The sequence below is a fragment of the Stigmatopora argus genome, chromosome 3, assembly GCF_051989625.1.
Source record: "Stigmatopora argus isolate UIUO_Sarg chromosome 3, RoL_Sarg_1.0, whole genome shotgun sequence".
Lineage (NCBI taxonomy): Eukaryota > Metazoa > Chordata > Actinopteri > Syngnathiformes > Syngnathidae > Stigmatopora > Stigmatopora argus.
In genome coordinates this window covers 8,182,730-8,206,612 of record NC_135389.1, presented here as the reverse complement: position 1 = coordinate 8,206,612, position 23,883 = coordinate 8,182,730, and the positions used below count along the sequence as shown (strand labels likewise).

Sequence of the window (23,883 nt, the reverse complement as noted above, 5' to 3'; positions counted from 1 at the left end):
TTTGGAGTGTTTTTTAAACATTAAAATCACGTTGTCAAAAAATCAAACCTTATAAAGCAAGCAGGAAAATAAGCAATATATGGTTGTTGTTATGAAATGAAGGCGATGATGGGTCAAACACGTATAAGACTATTTATTTTTTAAGGGAGGTGCACAGTTCTGTCATTGTCTAAATGTAAAATATACATATACAATTTACAAGACTTGTCTCATGGGCGCTCCTTTTAGGGTAATGCAGCGTAGTGAGGGGGCGTGGTCATGGATCGGCTACGTCAGAATTTCGCACTCTGACACGCGGAAGTGCAGTTTAATAGAAGTTAGCGGGTTTTGCCAGTATTGTTAGTGATTCGATTCGATTTAAATTGCCGACCAACGCGTAGCAGCGTGGATCAACGTAAACATGAGTAAGACAGAAGAAGAAAAGGTACAAATGTAACACATCCTTGAATGGGTATTTTCTCGAGGCGCTTCTGTGATAGTGAGCTTGAATTCATATCTTTGGATCCGTCCTTTTTTTTTCCTTCCAGGGTCCTGCAGCTCTCAAGGAAAAAGGAAACAACCTGTTTAAAGCTGGGGACTTGCAGGGGGCTCTGTGTTGTTACACTAAAGCGCTGACGTTGAGTGACAACCGACAAGAGACTGCTGTACTTTACCGCAATCGTTCTGCATGCTACTTGAAACTGGAGGATTATAGCAAAGCAGAGACGGATGCCTCTAAATGTAAGATATATGTATAATTTATTGCTCCCGGGATAATATCAGAAATGCTCATCTCATTTTTTTGTTAAATAGACGCTATAAAACGTGTAAATAGGATTTGAGTTTTCCTAACGTACAGTGTGTATATATATCCTTTGATGTGCATCTCTTCCTTTTGGCCAACATCTAAGATTTTTTATTTATTTATTTTTTAACAATAATATAATTCTCATTTAGACTGTTTCGTGTGTATTTAATGCTCAGAATGCCTGGTATTGTCTTTGCAAAAGAAGAAACTAGGATCATTCTGCTAATGTATGACATCAGTGTATGTCATTAGATTTTGCAGCTGAACATATTCAAATGTCCCATGTGTCCAAGTGCACAGTTACCTTTTACATTTATGTATTTCAGCTCTTGAAACTGACCCAAGTGATGTGAAAGCTAGGTTTCGGAGGGCACAGGCTTTTCAAAAACTTGGGCGTTTTGACCAGGCCTTTCTAGACGTGCAGAAATGTGCCCAGCTTGAGCCCAAAAACCAAGCTTTCCAAGAACTGCTCAGACAACTAGGAGCACAAATTCACCAAAAGGTAATGCAATTCCCATTTGTGGATATTCTGGATGGCTTTCCCTAAAGGAGACCCGCTCATCAACCTTTTTTTTCTAATCCTGTTAGTCGATACAACTTAACTCAACAGATGCACGAGTGCAACAGATGTTCTCCCTTCTCCTAGATGCATCTGTAAAAGATTCTGACCGGCAAAAGGTAGGTTTATTTTCCCCAGTCGAGATTCTGCTGAATACGAATTAATTCCCACGGTAGTGTTGTGTACTGCCCACGTACTAATCTGGTCAAATGTCTGATTTCAGGCTGCCCAGAATCTAGTGGTGTTATCCCGAGAAGATGCCGGAGCAGAGCAGATATTCCGTAACGATGGCGTGAAGTTGATACACCAACTCCTTCAGTCAAAGCAGGAGGATGTTGTCCTTTCTGCTCTAAGGACTCTGGTTGGCTTGTGCACAGAGCATCAGTCCAGAGTAAACAACATATTTCTCTTTCTTCAATCTTAGTTAGCGTACAAAAGCATTGAAACAAATCATACAAACTCCACACAGGTCAGCCTGGGCTGATATAAAAAAACTCAAGACTTATTGACTCTGAGGTACACATACTAACTAAACTCTGGCTTTATTTGCTACCCTCTGAGCAATGTATTTTAGTAATTATTCTACCTTAGTTTACAATAATTCTTTTTTCCCCGCCCCACTGGCAGTTTGTTCACTATCCCAATCCAAACATTGTGTGGGATTGACCTGTAATTTAAATTGCATGATACAATTGATAACATTTCATTGCATTGGTGTTCTTTTGACTATATACTTTGAAGTTGTTAAAATTAATTAATGTTTTTCCACATTACCAAATCCCGGTTGATTTTGCCTTTTGATTTTTCTTAATGCTGGTTTGTATGGTTTAACTTAGACCATGGCAATCGTGAATGAGCTTGGGATGGAGCAACTCTGCACAGTAATGGGATTGGGAAGACCGACTGTTTCTCTTGCAACCTGCCACCTGCTGCAAGTGATGTTTGACGCTCTCACACAAGGCATGACAAGGGAGATCAGGGGCAAAGAAGAAGCCATACTTCCTGGTGAGTTTGGATTCCAGTCATTTTCATATTTGGTGTCATTCAATACTTCTCATGATTCTTGGAATTTTACTTTATATTTTAGCTGAAAAAACCCAGCAGGGATTTTGTTAACTTTATCCATTTTACTATAGAACCATCTAAGGAGATTCGCTCAATGTTTCGCCACCTGCTGGAGATGATGCCAGCATCCAATGTATCAGGACCAGGCAGAGATAATGCCATCAATCTCTTAGTCAAACAAGTACCCCGCAAATCCGTAAAGAATCCAGACAACTCCCTGACACTCTGGGTGATAGACCAGGGTAGGTTGGCGCTCAAGGACTTTTATTTTATTTTATTTGGTTTACAAGTGGAAACTTGATGCCATCTCAGAGATTAACTTGGCATTTATAGTGCCATGTCTGGATCCAGACCAATTACTGTTAATTCCTCTTGCAGGGCTGAAGAAGATTTTGGAGGTGGCTGCATCAGTGCCTGAGCTCTCAGAAGGACCAGCACTTACAGAGAACTCCCACATGAGCTGCTCAGTTTTGCTTACCAAACTTTATGATGATCTTCAAAGTGACAAACAGCGAGAGAACTTCAACAAACTATGTGAAGACTACGTCCGGTGAGTTGGTCACCGGGCTTTCTCAAAATAATTTAACTAGTGACAAAATGACTCCCTAAAATTCCCCTATCAAATATTATGTTCATTTTTTTAGACAACATTTCAACCAGACAGGCCTTAACGGCAAGCTGCGAGCCATCCAAACTGTATCTGTACTCCTCCAAGGCCCAAGTGATGTTGGCAACCAAACCCTGGAGATGTCAGGAATGATGGATGCAGTTATATCATTGTGTGCCTCTGAAGATGTAATTCACCAGCAGGTTGCAGTGGAGGCTCTTATTCATGCAGCAGGTAAAGCTAAGAGGGCTTCCTTTATCACAGCCAATGGTGTAACACTTCTGAAGGACCTCTACAAGAAAAGTGAGAATGACAGGATACGTGTCAGAGCCCTGGTGGTAAGACAGCCTTAGCTGTAGATGTGCAAATCTGGAAACATATGGACAGAAATTGCAATCTCATGGTTGTTGTTTTTTTAGGGTTTGTGCAAACTTGGATCAGCTGGAGGGACAGATTTTAGCATGAAACAGTTTGCTGAAGGATCTACACTAAAGCTCTCCAAACAGTGCAGGAAGTAAGTTTTTTCCCCAAATGAGTTGGACTCAAGTGTTACTGTAAAAACAGCTAAATGATGGTTGATGGATACCTCTCTGTTAGGTGGCTTTGTAATGAGTCTCTACCCCCAACATCCCGTCGGTGGTCAGTGGAAGGTCTGGCCTATCTCACCTTTGATGCGGATGTGAAAGAGGACTTGGTTGAAGACAAGACTGCTCTTCAGGCCATGTTTGAACTTGCCAAGGTTTGCTTTGTCAGGATGTTTTGCATCGGAAAACTTTTAGGGAAAATGTCCCTGTGAAAAATCACGCAGTTGTATAGTTTTTTTAATAGTGAAAGTACTAGAAGTATATACCAAGTACCAAACTGTTTGGGATTACCCTCAGTAACATCGTTTTCTTTTTACGATTGCAGTCTGAGGACAAAACCGTGCTCTTTGCAGTTGGATCCACTCTGGTGAACTGCACTAACAGCTATGAGGTGGAAAAACCTGATCCTCAGATGCTCGAGCTGGCAAAGTATGCAAAGCAGCACGTCCCCGAAGAGCACCCTAAGGTACCTCTCCAATACTCTTTTCCAGATGAATATCAGTTTGATTATGAAATCCAAAATGGCTGTACATGTAACTGTTTGTGCTTTCAGGATGCAGCTTCCTATGTAAATAAGAGACTAATAAAGTTGCTGGAAGCTGGAGTGGTTTCTGCATTAGTATGCATGGTCAAAAATGAAAGTCCTGCTCTTACAGAGGCTTGCAGAGAATGTATCGCCAGGTATGAATTTCAATTTTATTTTGCCTATTGTTTCACCCCTTTGCTCAATGTCTATTATACCATTTCATGGCAGAGTATTTTTGGCTTTGGTGGAAAGACAAGAAGATCGAGGCACAGTAGTGGCACATGGTGGGGGAAAGGTACAACCATATATGTAGATTGCATCATTTAAGTGCATATACCTGAGAGTCTCTTGCAATCTAATAATATAGACTGATTGTTTCCCACCAGGCTCTCATCCCACTAGCATCTGAAAACACCGATGCAGGAAAAGTAAAAGCAGCACAAGCACTTTCCAAAATTACTATTACATCCAATCCAGAGATTGCCTTCCCAGGAGAAAGGGTAAAATAAATTGATGCCACTTTTGAAGCTGTATTTTGTTGGTTAAAGTCACCACTCATGTGTTTTTGTTTCAGATATATGAGGTTGTCCGCCCACTTGTCAGTCTCTTAAATCTTCATTGCACCCTGCTACAGAATTTTGAGGCACTCATGGCTTTGACCAACCTGGCCGGAATCAGCGAGAGACTCAGGTTGGCCTCAAGGGGAAAGTATTTTCTAAGAAATTGGAATGGAAAAATGCACTCTCCAAGATATAACTTGGCAGCTACTGTTTTTTTAAGATTCTACAGAAGTGAAATCTTTTTGTTAATGTGGGAGTTAAAAAAGATATATTTTTTTTTTAAATAAAAATTTATTTGATTTTTTTTTTTAATACAGTAGAGCACATGTGTCAAAGTGGTGCCCCGGGGGCCAAATCTGGCCCGCCGCATCATTTTGTGTGGCCCGGGAAAGTAAATCATGAGTGCCGACTTTCTGTTTTAGGATCAAATTAAAATGAAGAGTATAGATGTATATTAAATTTCCTGAGTTTCCCCCTTTTAAATCAATAATTGTAATTTTTAATCCATTTTTTCTGTCTTTATTTCAAAAAACATTTTGTAAAATCTAAAAAAAATATTTTAAAAAAAAAGCTAAAATAAACATTGTTTTAGATCCATAAAAAACTGAATATTCAGGGCTTTTAATCCACTTCTTTTAATCCATTTATTTAAAAAAAAATCTAGATTTTTATCTAAAATGGTCCGGCCCACATGAAATCGAGTTGACGTTAACGCGGCCCGCGAACCAACCCGAGTCTGACACCCCTGCAGTAGAGTAACGGCTACAAACTGTCATAAATAAAACAGACGTTTGAAGGACTGTTTTAAATAATTCACCATTACTCACTTTTTATGGTTGAATATAGCTCAATGATGAAGTATTGCCGTAACCTCATATTTGTCAAGTGTTGTAATTAATCTTAAAAATATTTTGCTTGCCAGACAAAAGATAATAAAGGAGAAGGCTGTTCCAAAAATTGAAGGCTACATGTTTGAGGAGCATGACCTGGTCCGAGCAGCAGCCACAGAATGCATGTGTAACCTCATCCTGAGCACGGAGGTTAGACACACTTACATTACATACACACATATCCAAATAGATATTCACCTTGGGCACCTAATGTCTATGGCCAGGTGCAGAAGCTGTTCCTCTCCACTGGTAGTGATCGTCTTAAGCTGCTGGTTCTGTACTGTGGTGAGGACGATGAAAGGTTGAGAAAAGCTGCAGCCGGAACACTGGCCATGCTGACTGCCGAGCAGCCTGAGCTTTGTGCTCACATCATCACAACAGTGAGCTTAGTGCCATACCGTTACGTTGCAAACATCCATGCCACTTTTGTGACTTTTTTTTGGTGTGTTTTTCTTCCTCAGACCACCCACTGGCTAGAGATTCTGCAGGCACTACTACTAAGTGAAATATCTGACTTGCGTCACCGTGGTGCCGTCATTATCTTTAACATGATGCAGGCTGAGAGAAGTCTAGCAGAGACACTCATTGAGAGTGAGGTTTTAGAGATTCTTTCCGTTTTGGCAAAGGGAAAGCAGGTTGAGCCAGAACCTGCCTCAAAAGTAGCTCAGAACTGCCTGGATAAGGCGATAGCGTACGGCATCATTAAGAATAGAGAGGAAAGGGAAGAGCTGCAAGAAAATTATGCCTGAATCATCCCATTAGAGCAGGGGTCTCAAACTTGCGGCCCGCGGGCCAACTGCGGCCCGTGGGACGATAATTTGCGGCCCCCGTCCTAATGTGAAAGATCGATTTTTTTTTTTTTTTTTTTTTTTTTTTTTTTTTTACCCCTTTCCCCATGATGGCGCCGTTTAAGTGGCAGCCAGTGGCAGTAGCTCTGTCCACTCATGTTTTTCTTGTTTTACAGCATGTTTTACATGAAAAATTAGAGGGAACATTGACATGCACCTGCTTGTGGCAGGTGTGATACTGGTGTGCCGATAGCGAGCAATGCTAGTATTTGTATTTAATCATTAAACGCTGTTTTCAGCTGGATTTGACCGAATTTGAGAGCATTTTGAGCTGTTTGGCGAATGGACGTCTATAGACGTTTTTTTGCCTCCATCGCGATATCATGCAGTATTTGTATTTAATCATTAAATGCTGTTTTAGGATGGAATTGACCCGATTGCTGTCATTTTACGGCTCGGTTCTGCTACATCTGCCTGCCCAAGAGTGCTTATTCCCGGACTGCCATTGATGGTAGACGAACATTGATTTTTACTATAATTTGGACAACACCGGCGGCGGGCCGGATTAAAAATCCTAACGGGCCGTATATGGCCCGCGGGCCGAGGTTGAAAAACTTGTACACACACGATCCGGCGGGGCGAGCGTTCGAATCCCGTTTCGGCGAAACCTCCGTTCGGCCGAATGGACGTTCCACCGAACGTTCATTCGGCGGAACGTCCATTCGGCGACCTGCCCGTCTGTCAAACGTCCGTCGGCGAAACGTCTTTAGGCGAATCATCCGAGTACCGATGATGTCGCTCACACTGGTACTCAGTGCGCTCAGGGAGGTTGTCTTTCTGCTCAGACCAACAAAAAATTAGAGGGAACTTTGGTTCGGAGCTGAATGAACCAATCACGGTGAGTTATACGGCTCTGGAGGGCGGGACATCGGCCGGGCTGTCCAGTGCCTCGCTCACTCACTCATTCATTCCTCCAATCAGCTGGGCGGAGGAGAAGCCGTGAGGCCGATCACTCCGCTCGGCGCGCACACTCCTCCGCTGCTCTCAGCATAGAACTGAATGAGGCGCTATGATCCGTGATCCAGCCTGTGTCAGTGTCTGTAGCCATCTCCGCGATTGAAACGGAGAGCGAAAGTGCACATGCGCCACAAACCCGCGTGACTGAATGTGAAAGATCAACCCGAGACTCATTCCAAGTGGAAAAACATATTACAGAGCCCCAGAGATGTCTCTTTCAAAGCCTGCCGTGAAGAGAAAGGTCGGTGATGAGCACAGACAGTTTCAAGAAAAGTGGGGAGTGCAATATTTCTTTGTTGAACACAGGGGCACCCCAACGTGTCTCATTTACACTGAAAAAGTTGCGGTGCACAAGGAATACAATTTGAAACGTAATTGTACTATGAGACATGCTGAGGAGTACGAAAAATACCAGGGAGATGAGAGAGCCAACCAGGTTGCCAGTCTTATAACACGTCTTCTGAGGCAACAGGATCTCTTCAAGAAGGCTACCAAAGACAGTAATGCAGCAGTCAAAGCTAGCTACGCCGTTTGTGAGTTGATTGATCCTGTGCTAAGTGATCCCAAATGGCTCATGGACTTGGCTTTTCTTGTTGATATCACACATGAGCTTAATGTACTGAACAAGAAGCTACAAGGCCAGGGGCAACTTGTCAGTGCTGCCTATGACAACGTGAGAGCATTCTGCACTAAACTTGTGTTATGGAAAGCCCAGCTCTCTCAGACAAACCTTTGCCATTTCCCAGCATGCAAGGCTCTCGTGGATGCAGGCACACCATTTGGTGGTGAGAAGTATGTTGAGGCCATTTCGAAGCTACAGGAGGAATTTGATCACAGATTTGCAGACTTCAAGACACACAAAGCCACATTTCAAATTTTTGCGGACCCCTTCGCCTTTGATGTGCAAGATGCCCATCCTGAGCTTCAAATGGAGCTCATTGACCTGCAGTGCAACTCTGCACTCAAAGCCAAGTTCAGGGAGGTGAGTGGAGAAGCAGACAAGCTTGGGCAATTTTTGAGAGAGTTGACCCCCAGCTTCCCTGAACTTTCCCGAAGGTTCAAGCGGACCATGTGCCTTTTTGGGAGCACATACTTGTGTGAGAAGCTCTTCTCCACCTTGAACTTCAATAAGTCCAAGTACAGGTCCAGACTTACTGATGAGCATCTTCAAGCTCTACTGAGGGTCTCCACTGCTTCCTCCCTCAAGCCAAATGTGACTATGTGAGAAGAAGCGCTGCCAGGTCTCTAGCAGCAAGGAGTAGGCAAAAGAAGCCGTGTTCAGAATATTTCATGTTCAATGTTCCATTCAAGTTCAGAAAGTTAAAGGTTAAAGAGCTGTTAATACAGACATTTGAAACGGAATAAAAATAATTCATTTTCTCTACTTAGCCAGCCAGTGTATATCTACTGTATGCTCATTAGTATTATTTGGTTTTATATTACTGATTGATTTATTTTGTATTCATCTTTAAGTTAATTTATTTAATTCATTATTTTTTGTTAAAAAATAAAGATATTTGATAACGTTGGAAAGTTTTATCAGTGCTTTTCTTGTGGAAATCCTGATGCGGCCCAGTCTCACCCAGACTCGGCCTGTAGCGGCCCCCAGGTAAATTGAGTTCGAGACCCCTGCATTAGAGGAATATCCATGAACACTAAGCTTTTGTTTTTATGTGTGATCATCAGTTTTGTTTGAATTTTGTGCTTGTGAACATAAGTTTTGTTTGAATTTCGTGCATTTTTTCATCCTAAAACAAAGGACCAGAAGAATTTAGAAAGTGACTAAAAACTGATATTTAGCAGTTTCCAGCATTTTAACCAACTTTTTAAAGAGTTTTCTATAAATGTAGTTTATCACACATCACAATTGTGTATTTTTATGTAACTAATGCACAGAAAAAAAATAATGGTCCAATTTTCATATTTTTTTCCTCTGTCTTGTCACACAATTTGATGTCATGTATTTGTGTAAAAAGAATTCATCTGTTTATTTCAAATATACCATTTATTTACAATTAAGACTGAGTAGCAAAAACTCCGAGCTGTAGTCTGCCTTTCAGATTAGATAGGCTCCAGCACCCCGCGACCCCGTCAAGGATGAGCGGTGTTAAATATGAATGTATATTTACACTAATACACAACAAAATGAGACCTTATTGCTGCTCTGAATTTTTTTTATTTTATTGCGCATGCGCAATAAGGGTACAGTTGTGGGTGAGCGCATGCGCAATACGGGTCCAACTGTGGGTGGATGAGATGTTAGCAGTAAACCGTCGGCAAAGCCCCGTTGTGCGGGTTGTCCGGTTCTAATGAGCTGGTTCGGGTTCGGCTTTAATGCCTTTGGGCAGATAAGTGGACGTGACCGTGATGGTAATGACGGCGACACTTCCATTGTGTATACGCCAACAGAAATTAAGTGTCATGTTGACGAAAAAAGTGAGAAATCGAGTGAATTGCGAGCGAGTTGGAGTCGCAGAGCATCCCTTCACTTGAATGGTGAGTGACAGATGAGACGTGTCACTTAGTTAGAAATATATTATTCCAATAAAGACGTTATCCGCCTCATTGTGTTTGCCAGGTGGTCGTTCTTTGTGCTTGGCGGGTTCCAACTCTCCGAGTGGGATTTGTGATACAGGCTGCACAGACGCTGTGGTCGGAGAGTCATTTGTAATCCTAGTTTTCCCGGACAGATTTGAATCATGGGACCTGGACAGCGATGAGAAGATTCCTATTTGGAGCATGGACGTCAAAACTTTGTGCGATGGTGCCGGTAAATCGCTGGTTTTCCACTTCTAAGATGTAGTCACAGCGCCATCTACTGGACTGGTTGAAATTTGTCTTAGTACGTACATTCCAAATTGTATCTACAGAGATCTTATTTTGATGGTTTCCAGGTTCACCTTTCAATCTACCATTAATCCCTGGTGGTTACATTGCCATGACACCTCCCTTCTACCGGCCATTATCTCCACACCTCAAGGCCACCAGGTTGGCATTGGGTGCTAAGCACAGTGTTCTCCTCAGTGCATCTGGAGCTGTGTACACCTGGGGATTGGGCAGGTATCAATCACACCTGTCATTTTGTCATTTTTCCTAAATGTCCAATGTGCATAGTTTATTATACATTACCCAAAATATGACAGGCATGACAACAATCAAATTGGATTCCCTTTTATGGTCTACCTTATTGTCATAATTAGATACTAGAACTCGATTACAATTGATTGTTGTATAATTGGAAATAGATACGTTTTAAAAATTACTATTGGAAAATTGCTAACTCATTTATATGGCACAGTGTTTTCATATTTGTTTTGATATTTATTTAGGTGATATATTTGGACAGATAATCGCAAACCACCATCTGAACCTCTTATTTAAAACTCTGTCACTTATATTTACAGTATACAGTCATGCTCATCAACATATTTCAATATCTACTTTTTGTTGAAGTCCATGGACCCATAACAACTTCTGGTTCACATAATGTAAAAATAAAGTAATGTGGCGATTTATTTTTCTCTCAAGATTATACATCGAACCAATCAACATCTGAGTCATGTAACGTTGAAAACAAGCATCAACATGACTTTAACCTTGTAATGTTACAATATAGGCTTATTGTTCATCATATTTCAATTTTAATCTTGTAATATTAAGACTATTACAATGTATGATAATACATCTTGGCAGGTAATTTCCCACGGCGCATTGATTGGGTAACACTGTTCTAATATGAAGAAGGGCACATGTTAAAGATATGCTTGTCTCCGCAAAATATTTGATTTTTATTTAAAAAAAATGTGCCTTGGCCCAATAGAATTTGGGTATGCCTGATAAGCACAATATTTTTATTTAATTATTTTCTGCTATTGAACAGTCATGGTCAGTTAGGGCATGGAAGCCTCTCATCTGAAGGGCAGCCCAAAGTAGTGGAAGCCCTTTGGGGCATGAGGATGATATTTGTGGCTACAGGAGGTTGGCACACTGCCTGCATTAGTGGTAAGGACATCGTTTATGGATGTTGGTTTGATGAAGTGTACTTACGTATGCCTACGTATAAATAATATACATTGACAGATGGGGGTGACCTGTATGTGTGGGGCTGGAATGAGAGCGGCCAGCTTGGACTTCCCTCAAGAGCCGTGAGGAAGGCACCAAAGTATCAAACTAGTGAAGAAACAGTAGGTTAGTCTTAATTCATTCCCATATATAATATGATATTTAGTATTAATATTGCAGTATACAAGGTAGCGGCACTATTTTAAATCCTTTACGATATAGCAACATAATATGAAATTCTGTTACATGCAGCAAGTCCACGTACCCAAAATATATATAATACAATATGGTCAAAAATATTTAAGTAGTAATATATGTACTCACAAATACATATACGTACTAGACCCATGTCCTTAGCTGGATTGTCTTCAAAAATACAATTTCAAAATGATATTAAAATTAACATTGATCTTTCAACTGTTTTAAGTTACAGATTTACCTACATGTGGAGCTCAACCAGAAGGAGAAAAGGACACACAAGTTTTTATATCAATACAATCTTTCCCAGCACTAGTGGACATCACACCATCATCCGAGTTGAAGACTGTTGGCTGTGGCTCCCGACACACAGCTGCAGTGACACGTAAGACATCCCCTCTCTTCCACTGTTTCCACATTAAATTATTGGAATTGTTAGGCAGAAGGCTGTCCCAAAAGTTTTTAAGAAGTGGTCACCAACTTTCTTACTTAGATGTCTGTTGTACCTTGTAATCTTTGGAATAAAATAGAAACATCAATTCTATTATTCAGTCATGCATTTTCCGTACCGCTTATCCTCACAAGGGGGGTGGGGGTGCTGGTTACCTATCCCAGATGACTTTGGGCACCGGGCGGGGGACACCCTGAATTTGTGGCCAGCCAATCACAGGGCACAAGAAGACATACTACTATTTATGATCACACTAATACCTAGGGGCAATTTAAAGTGCTCAACCAGCCTACGCTGCATGTTTTTGGGGTGTGAGAGGAAACCGATGTACCCAGAGAAAACCCACTTCAATTAGGTTTAATCAAAATACCTGGTACAGTCTACTCAGATTTTTTTCTTTCAATTTAATTTCAATTGCTGGCGAGATCATATACAAACGATTTCTGTATTGATACTACTGCAATTCTTCCTTAGAAGCTTATTTGAAAGTGGTTATTTCAGAGGAAAATATGATTTGGTTTATCGTAACTGTATCAGTTGATAGTTTTCAACGCCATCATCAAGGTGTGAATTATCTTCAAACTTCCATGGCATGAACTTTGGAAAACTACCATCATGAAAACATTTGCAATAAAATTAAAAATTGTTTAACCATCACAAACCCACAAGACAATTTTAACATGGGTTTGCAGATAAACTTACGAGAAATGTACGTCATTTTTAGACGTCTGTCCTCAATATAATCTCTCATTTTAGGTGCAGGTGACCTCTACACATGGGGATGGGGTGAGTTTGACTCGAGTTAGCCTAGCAACAATTATATGCATTTTAATTTACAACAATGCTAACCTTCTTGTTACCTCCTCAGGTCAATATGGTCAGCTTGGATATGAGACTTCCCGTTCAGATGAGCCCTACCTTGTGGAGTTCTTCAGGGAACGACAGTTGCGTGTTGTTGATGTGACATGTGGGGCGTGGAATACATTTGTTTCTGTTGTCAAGAAGGAAGTAGCTACCTCGTAAATATTATGGAATCATATTGGTAAACTGGACTTTGAGTGGACTGTGATCTAACTTTTCAGGCTTGAAATACAAATGGAGTAGTTTCTACACTCCTAATAAAGAGTTCAAATCATAGATTTTGTAAAACTTTATATGGACATAAAAAGACGTTTAAAAATCACAAAGCATTGATTTACATATGTATCAGTGAAATAGGTAAAAGCCATATATTATTTAAAGCAAATAAAATTACATAACTGACTAAAACATGGGTAGGCGCTTAATTATCTGTCTTCACAACACAATCTTGAAAGAACTGTCGAGAAAAATGATTCAAAATGAGTAAACTGTTTTGGCCAAGGAACTAATTCTTAATTCATTGCCCATCATTGATGATGTGAGACCTGCAATCCATTTAAACTGAGAGAACTGGCACTAAAGCAGTGAAACGGCCCTCTTAGTTAGAATAGATTGGATATCTGTCGCCATCAATGGCAGTGAATGAATTATAGTTTCATGCTTACCTAACAAAATCTGGCGATCTTGAAATGACGTGCTGAAACTCTGACAGGTTCACAGTTCCATCTTTATCAATGTCTGACTCGTCAAGAATCTAAATGACAATCAGGAGAGATGGGAATATTATAAGTGTATGTTATTTGTTCTATAATAGAGGATCGTACTTACATTGTTGATGAGCTGTCTCATCTCCTCAGAGGTTAGTCTCGTGTCGTCGGTCTCTCCAGTCAGGCAATTGACCAGTTTCTCCAGATCACTGCGGTCAAGAGTTCCATCATCATCGAAGTCTTATGAGACAAATGAGACCGCTTTAACATTAAAAAAAAAACAATTACATTCTAACTTATTGCAAAATACATTACCAAATATACGGAATGCGTAGTGGGACTTGATTTCCAATGTAGCCGAGTCACTGAAGGCACTCAAAAGATCTAAAAAGTCCTCAAAAGTCAGACTTCCGTCTTTTACTTCACATGTTGAGAAGACGTGGCAGATTCTCCTTCGAAATGGGTTGGACTGAAATATATTGATATAAGCAGAAGAGTGAGGACAGATTAGTAATAATATGTACCTGTTTCACTTGCTTTACCATCAGCCAACACATTGTCGCTTTTTACCTTGAGTTCTGGAAGGGTGAGGATCTTGTCCATCGGTACCCTGGCGTTCGGAATATTTTTCTCATCGTTAGCAAGTAGTTCCGTGAATCTTTTATGTGCCCTATATGAACCCACAACACAATTTTGTGTAACATGAGCACTTCGATATGAAGCTCGTCGTGTACAAGGCAGACACAGCGAGTGGCATACAAATGATCACTTACAGAAGAATTTCTTGTTTGGTTAAAAATGTCAGCTCCTACAAATGGAAAAATCGCCACACATTAAAAAAACATTGGCAAACATGCAAGTACATCATGCATTAGTAACATGGTTATGTGTTTGTCTTTAAATTTGTGGATTACTGCACGCTAAAATAGCTCAAGTAGGCTAGCGTTGCTGGGTGGGACAAAAATAAGGACATCTATTGACAAGCGGCACACAAAAGCCGGTATTTAGAAATGTTATATTAGGATATTTACTTGGTATTCTGAGAGTAAGTCCTTCCCGAGTTGACTCGCCGTTGTCCCCATGTTGTAGTTTCTAAACAATGTTTAACTTTTCCACTTGTTGTAAACACTGTTGCCTCATTTCCGGTTATCGTTCTCACATTGAGACAAGTCAGGGACGCCTCAAAATTAAATGCTCGTTTAGACTACAAAATGCCAAAACAAAACAACTATAATTATGGAAAACCAAATCGTCATTTTACGAGACGAAACTATGAGTAACTCTTCACTACGAGTTCCAGCAAGAATATATATATATATATATATATATATATATATATATATATATATATATATATATATATATATATATATATATATATATATATATATATATATATATATATATACACATATATATATATATATATATATATATATATATATATATATATATATATATTTCTATATACGTACACGTGATTTGTATTATTTATTATTGAATTTTATTTGGCTTTTTATTTGTAATTATATTTTTCTTTATTTGTTTTTTTTATTTTATTTATTATGATTTATTATTTATTTACTAGTTATTGTTGTTTTTTATTGATTATTTATTTGTCTTTTTTGTTGTCATTTGTGCACTTTGTGGAAATCTCATTGTACATGTATAATGACAATAAAAGTATTCAACTCAATTCAATTCAAATGATTCACATTTATTCTCTAGTCAGCAAAGGGAATAACATTTTTTGCATTAGCTGTTTTGGGATATGTGCCCCATTAATTGAGTAAGAAAATGCCCTATAATCAATGAAACTGTAAAAACACCAACAGCACAGTTGCTAAATTTCATCCATTGTCCTAACGCTCGTGGTTTACGAGTCACTTGGGAATTTTTTAAAAATGATCGTCTATTAAATTTATTCGTACATAATAATTACAAAAGTCTTGTACAAAGATTAACATCAGATTCATACTAGATATATACAGAAAAAAAGAAAATTCAACCCTGGTCTGAATTACTTTTAACTACTGTTTGAAGTGGCCTATAGGTTGTGTGTGTACTTTGTTGCATCACATTTGGAGGCCGAAAAGACACCAATTTAGACGGCACGGGCTCAGCAGACTTTATCGTAAAAATATATTTTTGGAGCATATTTTCATTCAAAAGCTTGACGCCTAAATTTTTTTTTGTTTTTAGTAACAATGTTTTATTTTATTTGCAATTTAATAATGACCATTTTATTCAAATAGGCACTTAAAACTAGAAAATAGTTATTATTACAGTTCATTTTCTTCCTTCATTTATTCTCATCTGAAAATGTTTACTGAAAATTAAGTGACAAGATTAGCCAATTATTTTTATTGAAATAAACAACATTGTTACATATACAGCATATGTATTAGGTTTTATTAGTATTATAACTCTCCCAATAATCATACAGGTGTACCATAAACATTACTGAATGCAATTTCTCCGGATAAACAATCTACTTTCATCCAGCTGGCCACCTTAGTTAAACTTTAAATAACCTGTTTATGTTTTTAATAATTTGGCCCCAATAATTGTTGGGCAAAGTCAGTGGTGAGAAGGAAGTGTGGGCTTTCCTGCTTAAACTGCTTCCCCCACAATCTGACCCCAAACTAGCATTTAAAATTGTATGAATGAATGTCTGAAAGGCAATAAAGGTTTGGTGAAACCCATCAACAACCGTAACAAAGGATGTTCTATTTTCTACTTCAAATCCAAACTGCAGTTATGGGCATACTATATTTCATTTTTTTATTTAAACGCACTACAAAACATTTGTGCTTAAACACAAGAATTTTTTTTAAATTCAAGAAAATCGGACATTCAAAAATTGAACAAAGTATGAATAGGTCAGCAATCTGCACAAAATGCTGAAGATTTTCAGCTCCCCTTCTGAAGAAGGTAAAATCTAGGCACCCAGGTTGGCTTCCCAGTCTGTTGTATCTAAAGAAAGTTAAAAAGAATTGATGAACAGAATCCAGTACAACAAAATGTAATAGCTCAGAATTTTTTAGATCCATTTGATCTAACTATTTTTCTATTGCAGTTCAATAAAGCCACTCACTAAACAGCATTATTAATTTGCTTATAGACCCTACCTGCCATTGTTGTTCCTTCCTTCGTCTCAGCCGGAACACCAATGCCAAAGTCATTCTCAGCAGTGACTCTAAAGTAGTAAATTCCTCCCTCCTCCAGGTCAGTCACTTTGTAGGACAATCTGTGGCATTTCTTCGAGAGTCTGGTCCATCCTTTTCTGCTGATGTCCAGTATGTCAATAAGGTAGTTCTCCACAGAGGCTCCTCCCTCATTCTCAGGAATGTCCCAAGTAACGGTGGCAGAGTTCTTGGTAACATCCTTTACAGCTAAGTGTGCGGGTGGACCAGGGGAATCCAGGACTCTCACACTTAGAGCTAAAGAGGCATTTCCGGCACCATTTTGCAGTTTTACAATATATTTGCCTGAATCATCGCGAGTCACTTTTTCCACAGTAATGGAGGTGACGGAATTGGTGGTGTTGATTAGTCCTCTGATTCTTAGATCCACGTCTGCTTTTTCCCAAGTCACACTGGGAACAGGTTTGCCAGTGAAAGGCACAGTTAAAGTCAAGGCACTTCCTTGTTTAATATGAAGGGTCTTCTTCATCTCAGTGCTAATTTCAAACTTGGGTTCTTCCTCTCTGTCCACAGTGACATAAGGATCTGATTCAGGACTGGCCTCACTGATGCCTACCTTATTTATTGATCTAACAACAAATACATATTCTGTCTCTGAAGTGAGCCCAGTAACTTTAAACTCAGTCTTATCTGTTTTTGGAGTGCCGGCAGTCCATACATCTTTAGACGATTTTCTAAAATCAACTTTGTATCCAGTGACGAGGGCTCCACCATCAAACAGGGGCTTATTCCATGACAGAGTGATTGAAGACTTGGAAGAATCGAGAATTGTAGGCTTTCCAGGAGGGGAAGGCAAAAATGTTGGATCCTCTGCCATGGTATGAGGACATGGCAGACTGGGATCACTTATCCCCGCAGCATTCTCTGCAAATACCCGAAATTCATATTCACATCCTTCGTGTAAACCAGAGACTTTGACTCGTAGGTCGTAGACAGGCTTCTTATTGACACGTAGCCAGCGAATGCCCTGCTTGTCACGCTTTTCAATAATGTAGCCGCTGATCCTGCTTCCGCCATCAGACATTGGAGCTTTCCAGCAGACAGTCATAGCTTCAGTCGTTTTACTTGTGACCTCAACATCCGTTGGAGCTGATGGAATGGTGAAGGGGTCAGTTGCCTTGATTGGATCACTTTCCAGATTTTCTCCCTCACCATAATTGTTCACTGCTCTCACCCTAAAGAGGTACTCATTTCCTTTGAGTAGCTTGGTTATTTTGCAAGTCGTTGTCATCAATTCACCATATACAAGAGTCCAAGATACACGGCTGGTTTCACACTTCTCAACAATGTAATGCATTATCTCTGCACCACCTGTCTCGTGAGGGGGGCCCCACGATAAAGCCACTTTCTCTGCTGAAAGTCCAGACACTTCCAGAGGTCCTGCTGGTGGGCCAGGCCTATCTAAGACTCTACATGTAATTGCTATAGATGTGGTACCAGCAGTACTCTGTAGGGTCAGAATGTACTGTCCAGAGTCTTTTCGAACACTTTCTCGGATAATTAGAGATGTATGTGTCTTTGTTACATTTATCTCAACCCTGCCCGTTGTGCCAATAGTTCTACCGTTCTTCGACCACAACACTGTAGGGTTGGGGCGACCCGATATGTCAGCATTTATTCTTAGAAGATCCCCTACTTTTACAATCAAAACCTGTCTAAATTTTTCCTCCACAATAATTTTAGGTGGCTTCACATCGTGCTGCACAGTCACAGGTCCTGTGGCCTCAGAGGGTGCACTGAAGAGCTCCACTGCATTCTTTGCAAGGACTCTGAAATCGTATTGTTCACCCTCTGTGAGACCAGTTACGTCAAAAAATGTGTCAAGTAAGTTAGTGAAGTTACACTTGAGCCAACAATTATCAGGAAGTTCTTTGCGTTCTACAATGAAACTAGTGATTTTAGCTCCACCGTCATATTCTGGTTTTTCCCATGAGAGGGACACTGATGAATTGGTTATATTAGTGATTGTGAGGTTGTGTGGGGGCTCACATTGATCTCTTGCTGCAACAGGTTCAGAGGCTTTACTGCATGGACCTACACCAGCAATATTTTCAGCGTACACCCTGAACTCATACATGAGGCCTTCTACAATGCTCGTAACTTTGAACCTGTTCTCTGTCACAGGACTTCTGTTTAACTTTGTCCAGAGGATACTGCTCTGATCTTTGCACTCAATATGATAGCCAATAATAGGGCTGCCACCATCACTATTTGCCGGGTTCCATGTAATTACCATCGTAGACTTTGAGGCACTTATAACCGAGACATTGTTTGGTGAACTTGGGACCTTGAACGGATATTGGGCAACAACAGGTTCCAACTCAATAAAAGAACTCTTGCCATACCGATTCTCTGCTGCAACTCGAAAGTAATATTCAGTCCCCTGTGTCAGCCGAGAAATTTTTATAGAATTCCTGGCAACGGTGGCTGATATGGTCTGCCAAATTGTGCTTGTTGCATCTCTCTTATCAACAACATAATTAGATATTTGACATCCTCCACTGTAATGTGGGGGCTGCCATTTCAGAGACACAAAGTCAGCGCTCACCTCTTCCACAATCAGATTGCATGGTGCTCCAGGTTTTTCAAAAACATTGACATGGATTTCAGCAGATGTGCTACCAGCACAATTACTGACAGTTACTTGATATAAGCCAACATCCATCTTATGGGCATCTTTTATTATGATTTGAGATGACATATCCAGTGTAGACACATTTACCCTACAGGTCTCTTTAAGGTTATTGCCATCTTTCTTCCATGTGACCGTTGGCTGTGGTACACCTTTAAATGGCACATCAACCCTTAAATCGTTCCCTGCCTTAACATTAAATGCACTGGACAGCAAATTAATAACAGGTTTGGCACTTGTGTCATTTACAGTAACAGGTGTCAACAGGAGCTTGGGTTCACTCTTTCCCTTTTCATTCATAGCGCTAACTCTGAAGAAATACTCCATTCCTTTTGTCAGTGTGGAAATGACTGTTTCCAACAATTTAGTCTCAGAACAGATTTTCCATGTATCATCTCCCTTTGCTAGCATTTCTACAATATAACACGTAATTTTGCTTCCACCATCATGATCAGGCTTTTGCCACGAGAGGTGTACACTGTCACCAGTGACCTCATTCTGTGTGATTTTTCCAGGAGGAAGTGGCACTTCAGAAACTTTAACAGGTTCAATTGTTTCAGCTGCTTGTCCGCTACCATATTCGTTTACAGCCAAGATACGGAAGTAATAAAAAGAGCCCTCCTGAAGATTGTCAATTTTATAGGAGTTCCTTGTACAGTTACTACAGACACTTGTGAATGCTTTCCTAGCGTCCTCTCTCTTTTCCACTGTGTAATGTAAGATTTCTGCTCCTCCATCAATGAGAGGAGATTCCCACGAAATGGACACAGAATCTCTCTGTACATCTTTTACTTGTAGGTTTGTTGGTGCACTAGGGGTGTCCAACACTCGAACATTGATAAATGCCGATTTAAAGCCCTTACAATTAGTAACAGTTACTAGATACTTCCCAGTGTCCTTGCGATTGACATTTTCGATAATCAGCAATGTGTGGGAACCTGTCACCTCTATTTGTGCATGCTCACTGAGAGGACCATCCTCCTTTGACCATTGGACCTCAGGTTCAGGCCTTCCTTTGATGCCAACACAGAGACGTAATGTTGAACAGGCTCGGACACTAACCATTTTTCTCAAAGTTGTGTCCAACTGAACTTCAGGTGGCTCTAGTTTCTCAGCTGCAACCACAGACCCCGGTAAGTCCGCAGGTTCACCAACTCCATTGGCATTTGTTGCACGTACACGAAAATTGTACCCTGTATTTTGTCTCAGGCCTTTTATTGTATCCTTTGTTTCTTCTGTGTTTTGTGTGCATGTGATCCATTCATCATTTGTTGCTTCTTTCATCTCGACAACATATCCAGTAATGGGAGCTCCACCATCATAAATAGACTTTGACCAGGATAAAGAGACAGTACTGCAGGAATAGTCTGTAACTTTCAGGTTGGTAGGTGGACCAGGAGGGTATGAAGCGTCACACACTTTAATAAAATCAGTTGCTTCACTGTGCGGGCCAACACCTGCAGCATTCTCTGCCGATACTCTAAACTGATAATAATGTCCCTCGGTGAGTCCTGTGCATCTGAAGCGCAAGTCACTCAGTCTTCTTTTGTTACACTTAGTCCACCTAACCCCCTCTTTATCACATTTCTCCAGGATGTAGCCATCAATCTCTGAACCTCCATCAGTCTCTGGTCTTTCCCATTTTAACATTACAGAGTCTCCAGTCACGGCACTGGCTACGGGAGTAGAGGGAGCACTGGGTGTCTTAAAGGGATTCTCTGCAATAAATGGTTCTGATTCCAGAAATTCCCCGGCTCCAAATTTGTTCACAGCACAAACACGAAATAGGTATTCTCTCCCGGGTGTCAGCTTTGTTGCTTTGTAACTGACAGCTTCAACATGTGGATCGACCACTGTCCACGTGATACGGCTGGTCTCTCTTTTTTCGATGATGTAATGTGAAACACTGGCACCACCATCATTTGACGGCGGGTTCCAATGAAGACTGCATTTTTCAGCACTGGCAACTTTCACCCTCAAAGGTCCATCTGGAGAGCTGGGAGTATCCAATACTTTTACATTAACTGGTATCGATGTTGTCCCGTCGATGTTTGTGAGACTTAGTACAAAGTGTCCTCCATCCATCCGTGTACATTCTCTGATAGTTAATGTTGTATGAGTAAGTGTGTTTTTTACATCTGCTCTTGGGGTAGCTTTGTTTATTTCCTCACTATTCTTCAGCCACCTTAGATTGGGTAGGGGCTTTCCAAAGTAGTCAGCTTCAATTGTAAAATTTTCACCAGCCTGAACCACAAGTGTGCTCTTGAACTTAGGATCCATAACAGCCGAGGGTCCTTCAATTACATCTTCAGCAAATATGGTAATACTTTCAGAGGGTTTGCTCCAGACGCCTGCACCATTTTTCGCAGTTACTTTGAACTCATAACTTTGGCCTCCTGTCAGACCTGTAATTGTAAATTGATTTTCAATTACATTTGTGAAGTTTGCTTTCCCCCATCTGCCATCTGGAAGCTCTCTCTTTTCCACAACGTAGCCTGTAATCGAGCTCCCACCATCGTTGCCAGGTTTGGCCCATTGGAGTGTAATGTTCTCTTTAGTAATGACAACAGCTTCAGGTTTACCAGGTGGATCACAAGGATCTCTCGCCACATAGCAGTCGGATACCTTGCTTGGTGGACTGAGTCCAGCAATGTTCTCAGCGTAAACTCTGAATTCATATTCAATGCCGTCCTCCAGGCCAGATGTTTTGAATCGGTTATCAGGTATGGAAAGTTTGTTCAGCTTGGTCCATAAGATACTGTTTTTCTCCTTTCGTTCCAAATGATAGCCAGTGACTGGACTGCCTCCATCTTCTCCCGGAGGCGCCCATTCAACTATCATGCTATACTTTGTCACTGCAGATACAAAAGGCGTGCCAGTAGCCTTAGGCACACTAAATGGATACTGTGCGAGTACAATTGCAGATGTGATTGGTGTACTCTTGCCATACCTATTTTCTGCAAACACTCTGAATTGATACTCATTACCAGTCTTTAGTTTAGTGACTTTGATTGCGGTTCGCACTGTTGTGGCTGATACAGTTTGCCAAGACATGTCAATAATTTCACGTTTCTCTACTATGTAGTTGTCAAGGTGACATCCTCCCATGTATTCAGGTGGCTCCCAAGAAATGGACGCATAGTCAGAACTGACCTCATCAATCTTCACAGGCCCTTTTGGTGGGTCTGGCTTTTCAAAAACCACCACTGTGATTTCTCCTGTATCGTTTCCAGCGGTGCTGCTTGCTTTGATGGAATATTGACCAACGTGCTCCCTTGCAGCATGTCTGATATGAAGGACTGTCATTGATGATGTAGTTGAGATCTCCAGTCTGGATGTTTCTTTGACAGACATTCCATCTTTTTTCCATTCTATCTTTGGAGATGGATTCCCCAACACTGGTATCTCTATTTTCAACTCTTCACCATTTTTTACTGTAAATGTGCTCGAAGTCAATTGAAGAGTTGGTTTTACAGGCTTTTCCTTTGCTGAACCAGTAGCAGACTGTTCTTTAGGGTTTTGTGTGCTCCTTTCAGCAGACCTGGTGAACTGTCCTTTAGAATCAAATAGTAAATAAATAAAATGTGTAAGACATTGAGTTTAAAGATATATCGCACTATATCTTGTAATTGTATTTTTTAAGACACTGTTGTACATGCACTTTAGTGTGAAGAGTTAGCAAATACAGGACGTGTGTTTTGCCTACCGTCGACACCGCCAGAGGTGGATGACTCAGCATCAGTATCATTTGTCACATTGCAGGGCTGAGTTGTATCGTTTAGTTTATTTCCTGTCTACAAAACAGAGGCAGTTGTAGGTGAAACAAAATGATTGTACAAATGGTTAATCCTTGACATGAACGATCTCATGAAAACTTGGAACTACTTGGAATAATACATGCATACACTCTTGTAAGATTTTCCTACAAGTTATACAAGTTAAAAACAATTAGTACTTACTTCTTTGTCTTGTCTTGCCTCCATCCTTGTATACAGTATGGCCTTATAAAGGAGAGTGGGGGAAAAAATTCAACAGAAAGCGATTTGAGATATTGAGAAATGAAACTATGCTCTCAAGCAGCTAAACACACTGACCAACTCCAGCAGTCACTGCCTGCTTTATTTCCAAAAGCAAGCTGCTAAAATAGCCGCATGACTGACCAGCTGCTTCATCTTCCAAAGATAGTTACGCCTGCATGGAGTTACAGAACAACAGTGACCAGACAATTTTTCGCATGTTAATGTGATGAAGTGTATCCTATACTATTGATTTGTTTTTAAATGAAGCAGATTGTAAACATCATTTGGATGTTTTATTTCTGAATAAGAAAAGTTAAGTCTGCTGTTTTAAAAAGTTGAGGACTTAGCAAGACTAGTAATACAT

At 40.3% G+C, this 23,883-nt stretch overlaps 4 protein-coding genes across 6 annotated transcripts; 2 read left to right on the top strand and 2 right to left on the bottom strand.

Annotated features, from left to right (window-relative positions):
• The first annotated feature begins 272 nt into the window (after positions 1-272).
• On the top strand, positions 273-9,539 carry unc45a (unc-45 myosin chaperone A). The gene is made up of 20 exons (XM_077596159.1): positions 273-424; positions 528-720; positions 1,114-1,289; positions 1,376-1,465; positions 1,570-1,737; positions 2,183-2,351; positions 2,483-2,653; positions 2,790-2,961; positions 3,056-3,356; positions 3,438-3,532; positions 3,616-3,757; positions 3,928-4,068; positions 4,156-4,283; positions 4,357-4,423; positions 4,515-4,628; positions 4,703-4,818; positions 5,611-5,728; positions 5,803-5,958; positions 6,040-6,342; positions 9,024-9,539. Exons 1-19 carry the CDS (start codon positions 401-403, stop codon positions 6,325-6,327), a joined length of 2,829 nt encoding a protein of 942 aa, XP_077452285.1. The 5' UTR covers positions 273-400; the 3' UTR covers positions 6,328-6,342; positions 9,024-9,539.
• Positions 9,540-9,561: 22 nt separating this feature from the next.
• Positions 9,562-13,414, top strand: rccd1 (RCC1 domain containing 1). Of its 2 annotated transcripts, none has more exons than XM_077596161.1 (8): positions 9,562-9,879; positions 9,962-10,153; positions 10,278-10,443; positions 11,264-11,385; positions 11,464-11,571; positions 11,879-12,028; positions 12,851-12,880; positions 12,963-13,414. In XM_077596161.1, exons 1-8 carry the CDS (start codon positions 9,693-9,695, stop codon positions 13,115-13,117), a joined length of 1,110 nt encoding a protein of 369 aa, XP_077452287.1. In that variant the 5' UTR covers positions 9,562-9,692; the 3' UTR covers positions 13,118-13,414. The 2 variants fall into 2 exon arrangements, with proteins under 2 accessions (XP_077452287.1, XP_077452286.1); XM_077596160.1 differs by having other exon boundaries at positions 11,873-12,028.
• Positions 11,184-14,850, bottom strand: cib1 (calcium and integrin binding 1 (calmyrin)). The gene is made up of 7 exons (XM_077596163.1): positions 14,694-14,850; positions 14,436-14,470; positions 14,233-14,332; positions 13,978-14,131; positions 13,784-13,902; positions 13,621-13,709; positions 11,184-13,412 (listed from the first exon to the last, which is right to left on the bottom strand). The coding sequence occupies exons 1-7, from the start codon at positions 14,742-14,744 to the stop codon at positions 13,391-13,393; spliced, it is 570 nt and encodes a 189-aa protein (XP_077452289.1). The 5' UTR covers positions 14,745-14,850; the 3' UTR covers positions 11,184-13,390.
• A 1,126-nt stretch (positions 14,851-15,976) lies between these two features.
• On the bottom strand, positions 15,977-23,719 carry LOC144071947 (titin-like). 2 transcript variants are annotated; one of them, XM_077597475.1, is made up of 5 exons: positions 23,595-23,719; positions 23,460-23,501; positions 23,207-23,294; positions 16,794-23,054; positions 15,977-16,638 (listed from the first exon to the last, which is right to left on the bottom strand). In XM_077597475.1, the coding sequence occupies exons 2-5, from the start codon at positions 23,481-23,483 to the stop codon at positions 16,604-16,606; spliced, it is 6,408 nt and encodes a 2,135-aa protein (XP_077453601.1). In that variant the 5' UTR covers positions 23,484-23,501; positions 23,595-23,719; the 3' UTR covers positions 15,977-16,603. The 2 variants fall into 2 exon arrangements, with proteins under 2 accessions (XP_077453601.1, XP_077453600.1); XM_077597474.1 differs by having other exon boundaries at positions 23,460-23,612.
• Positions 23,720-23,883: the final 164 nt, after the last annotated feature.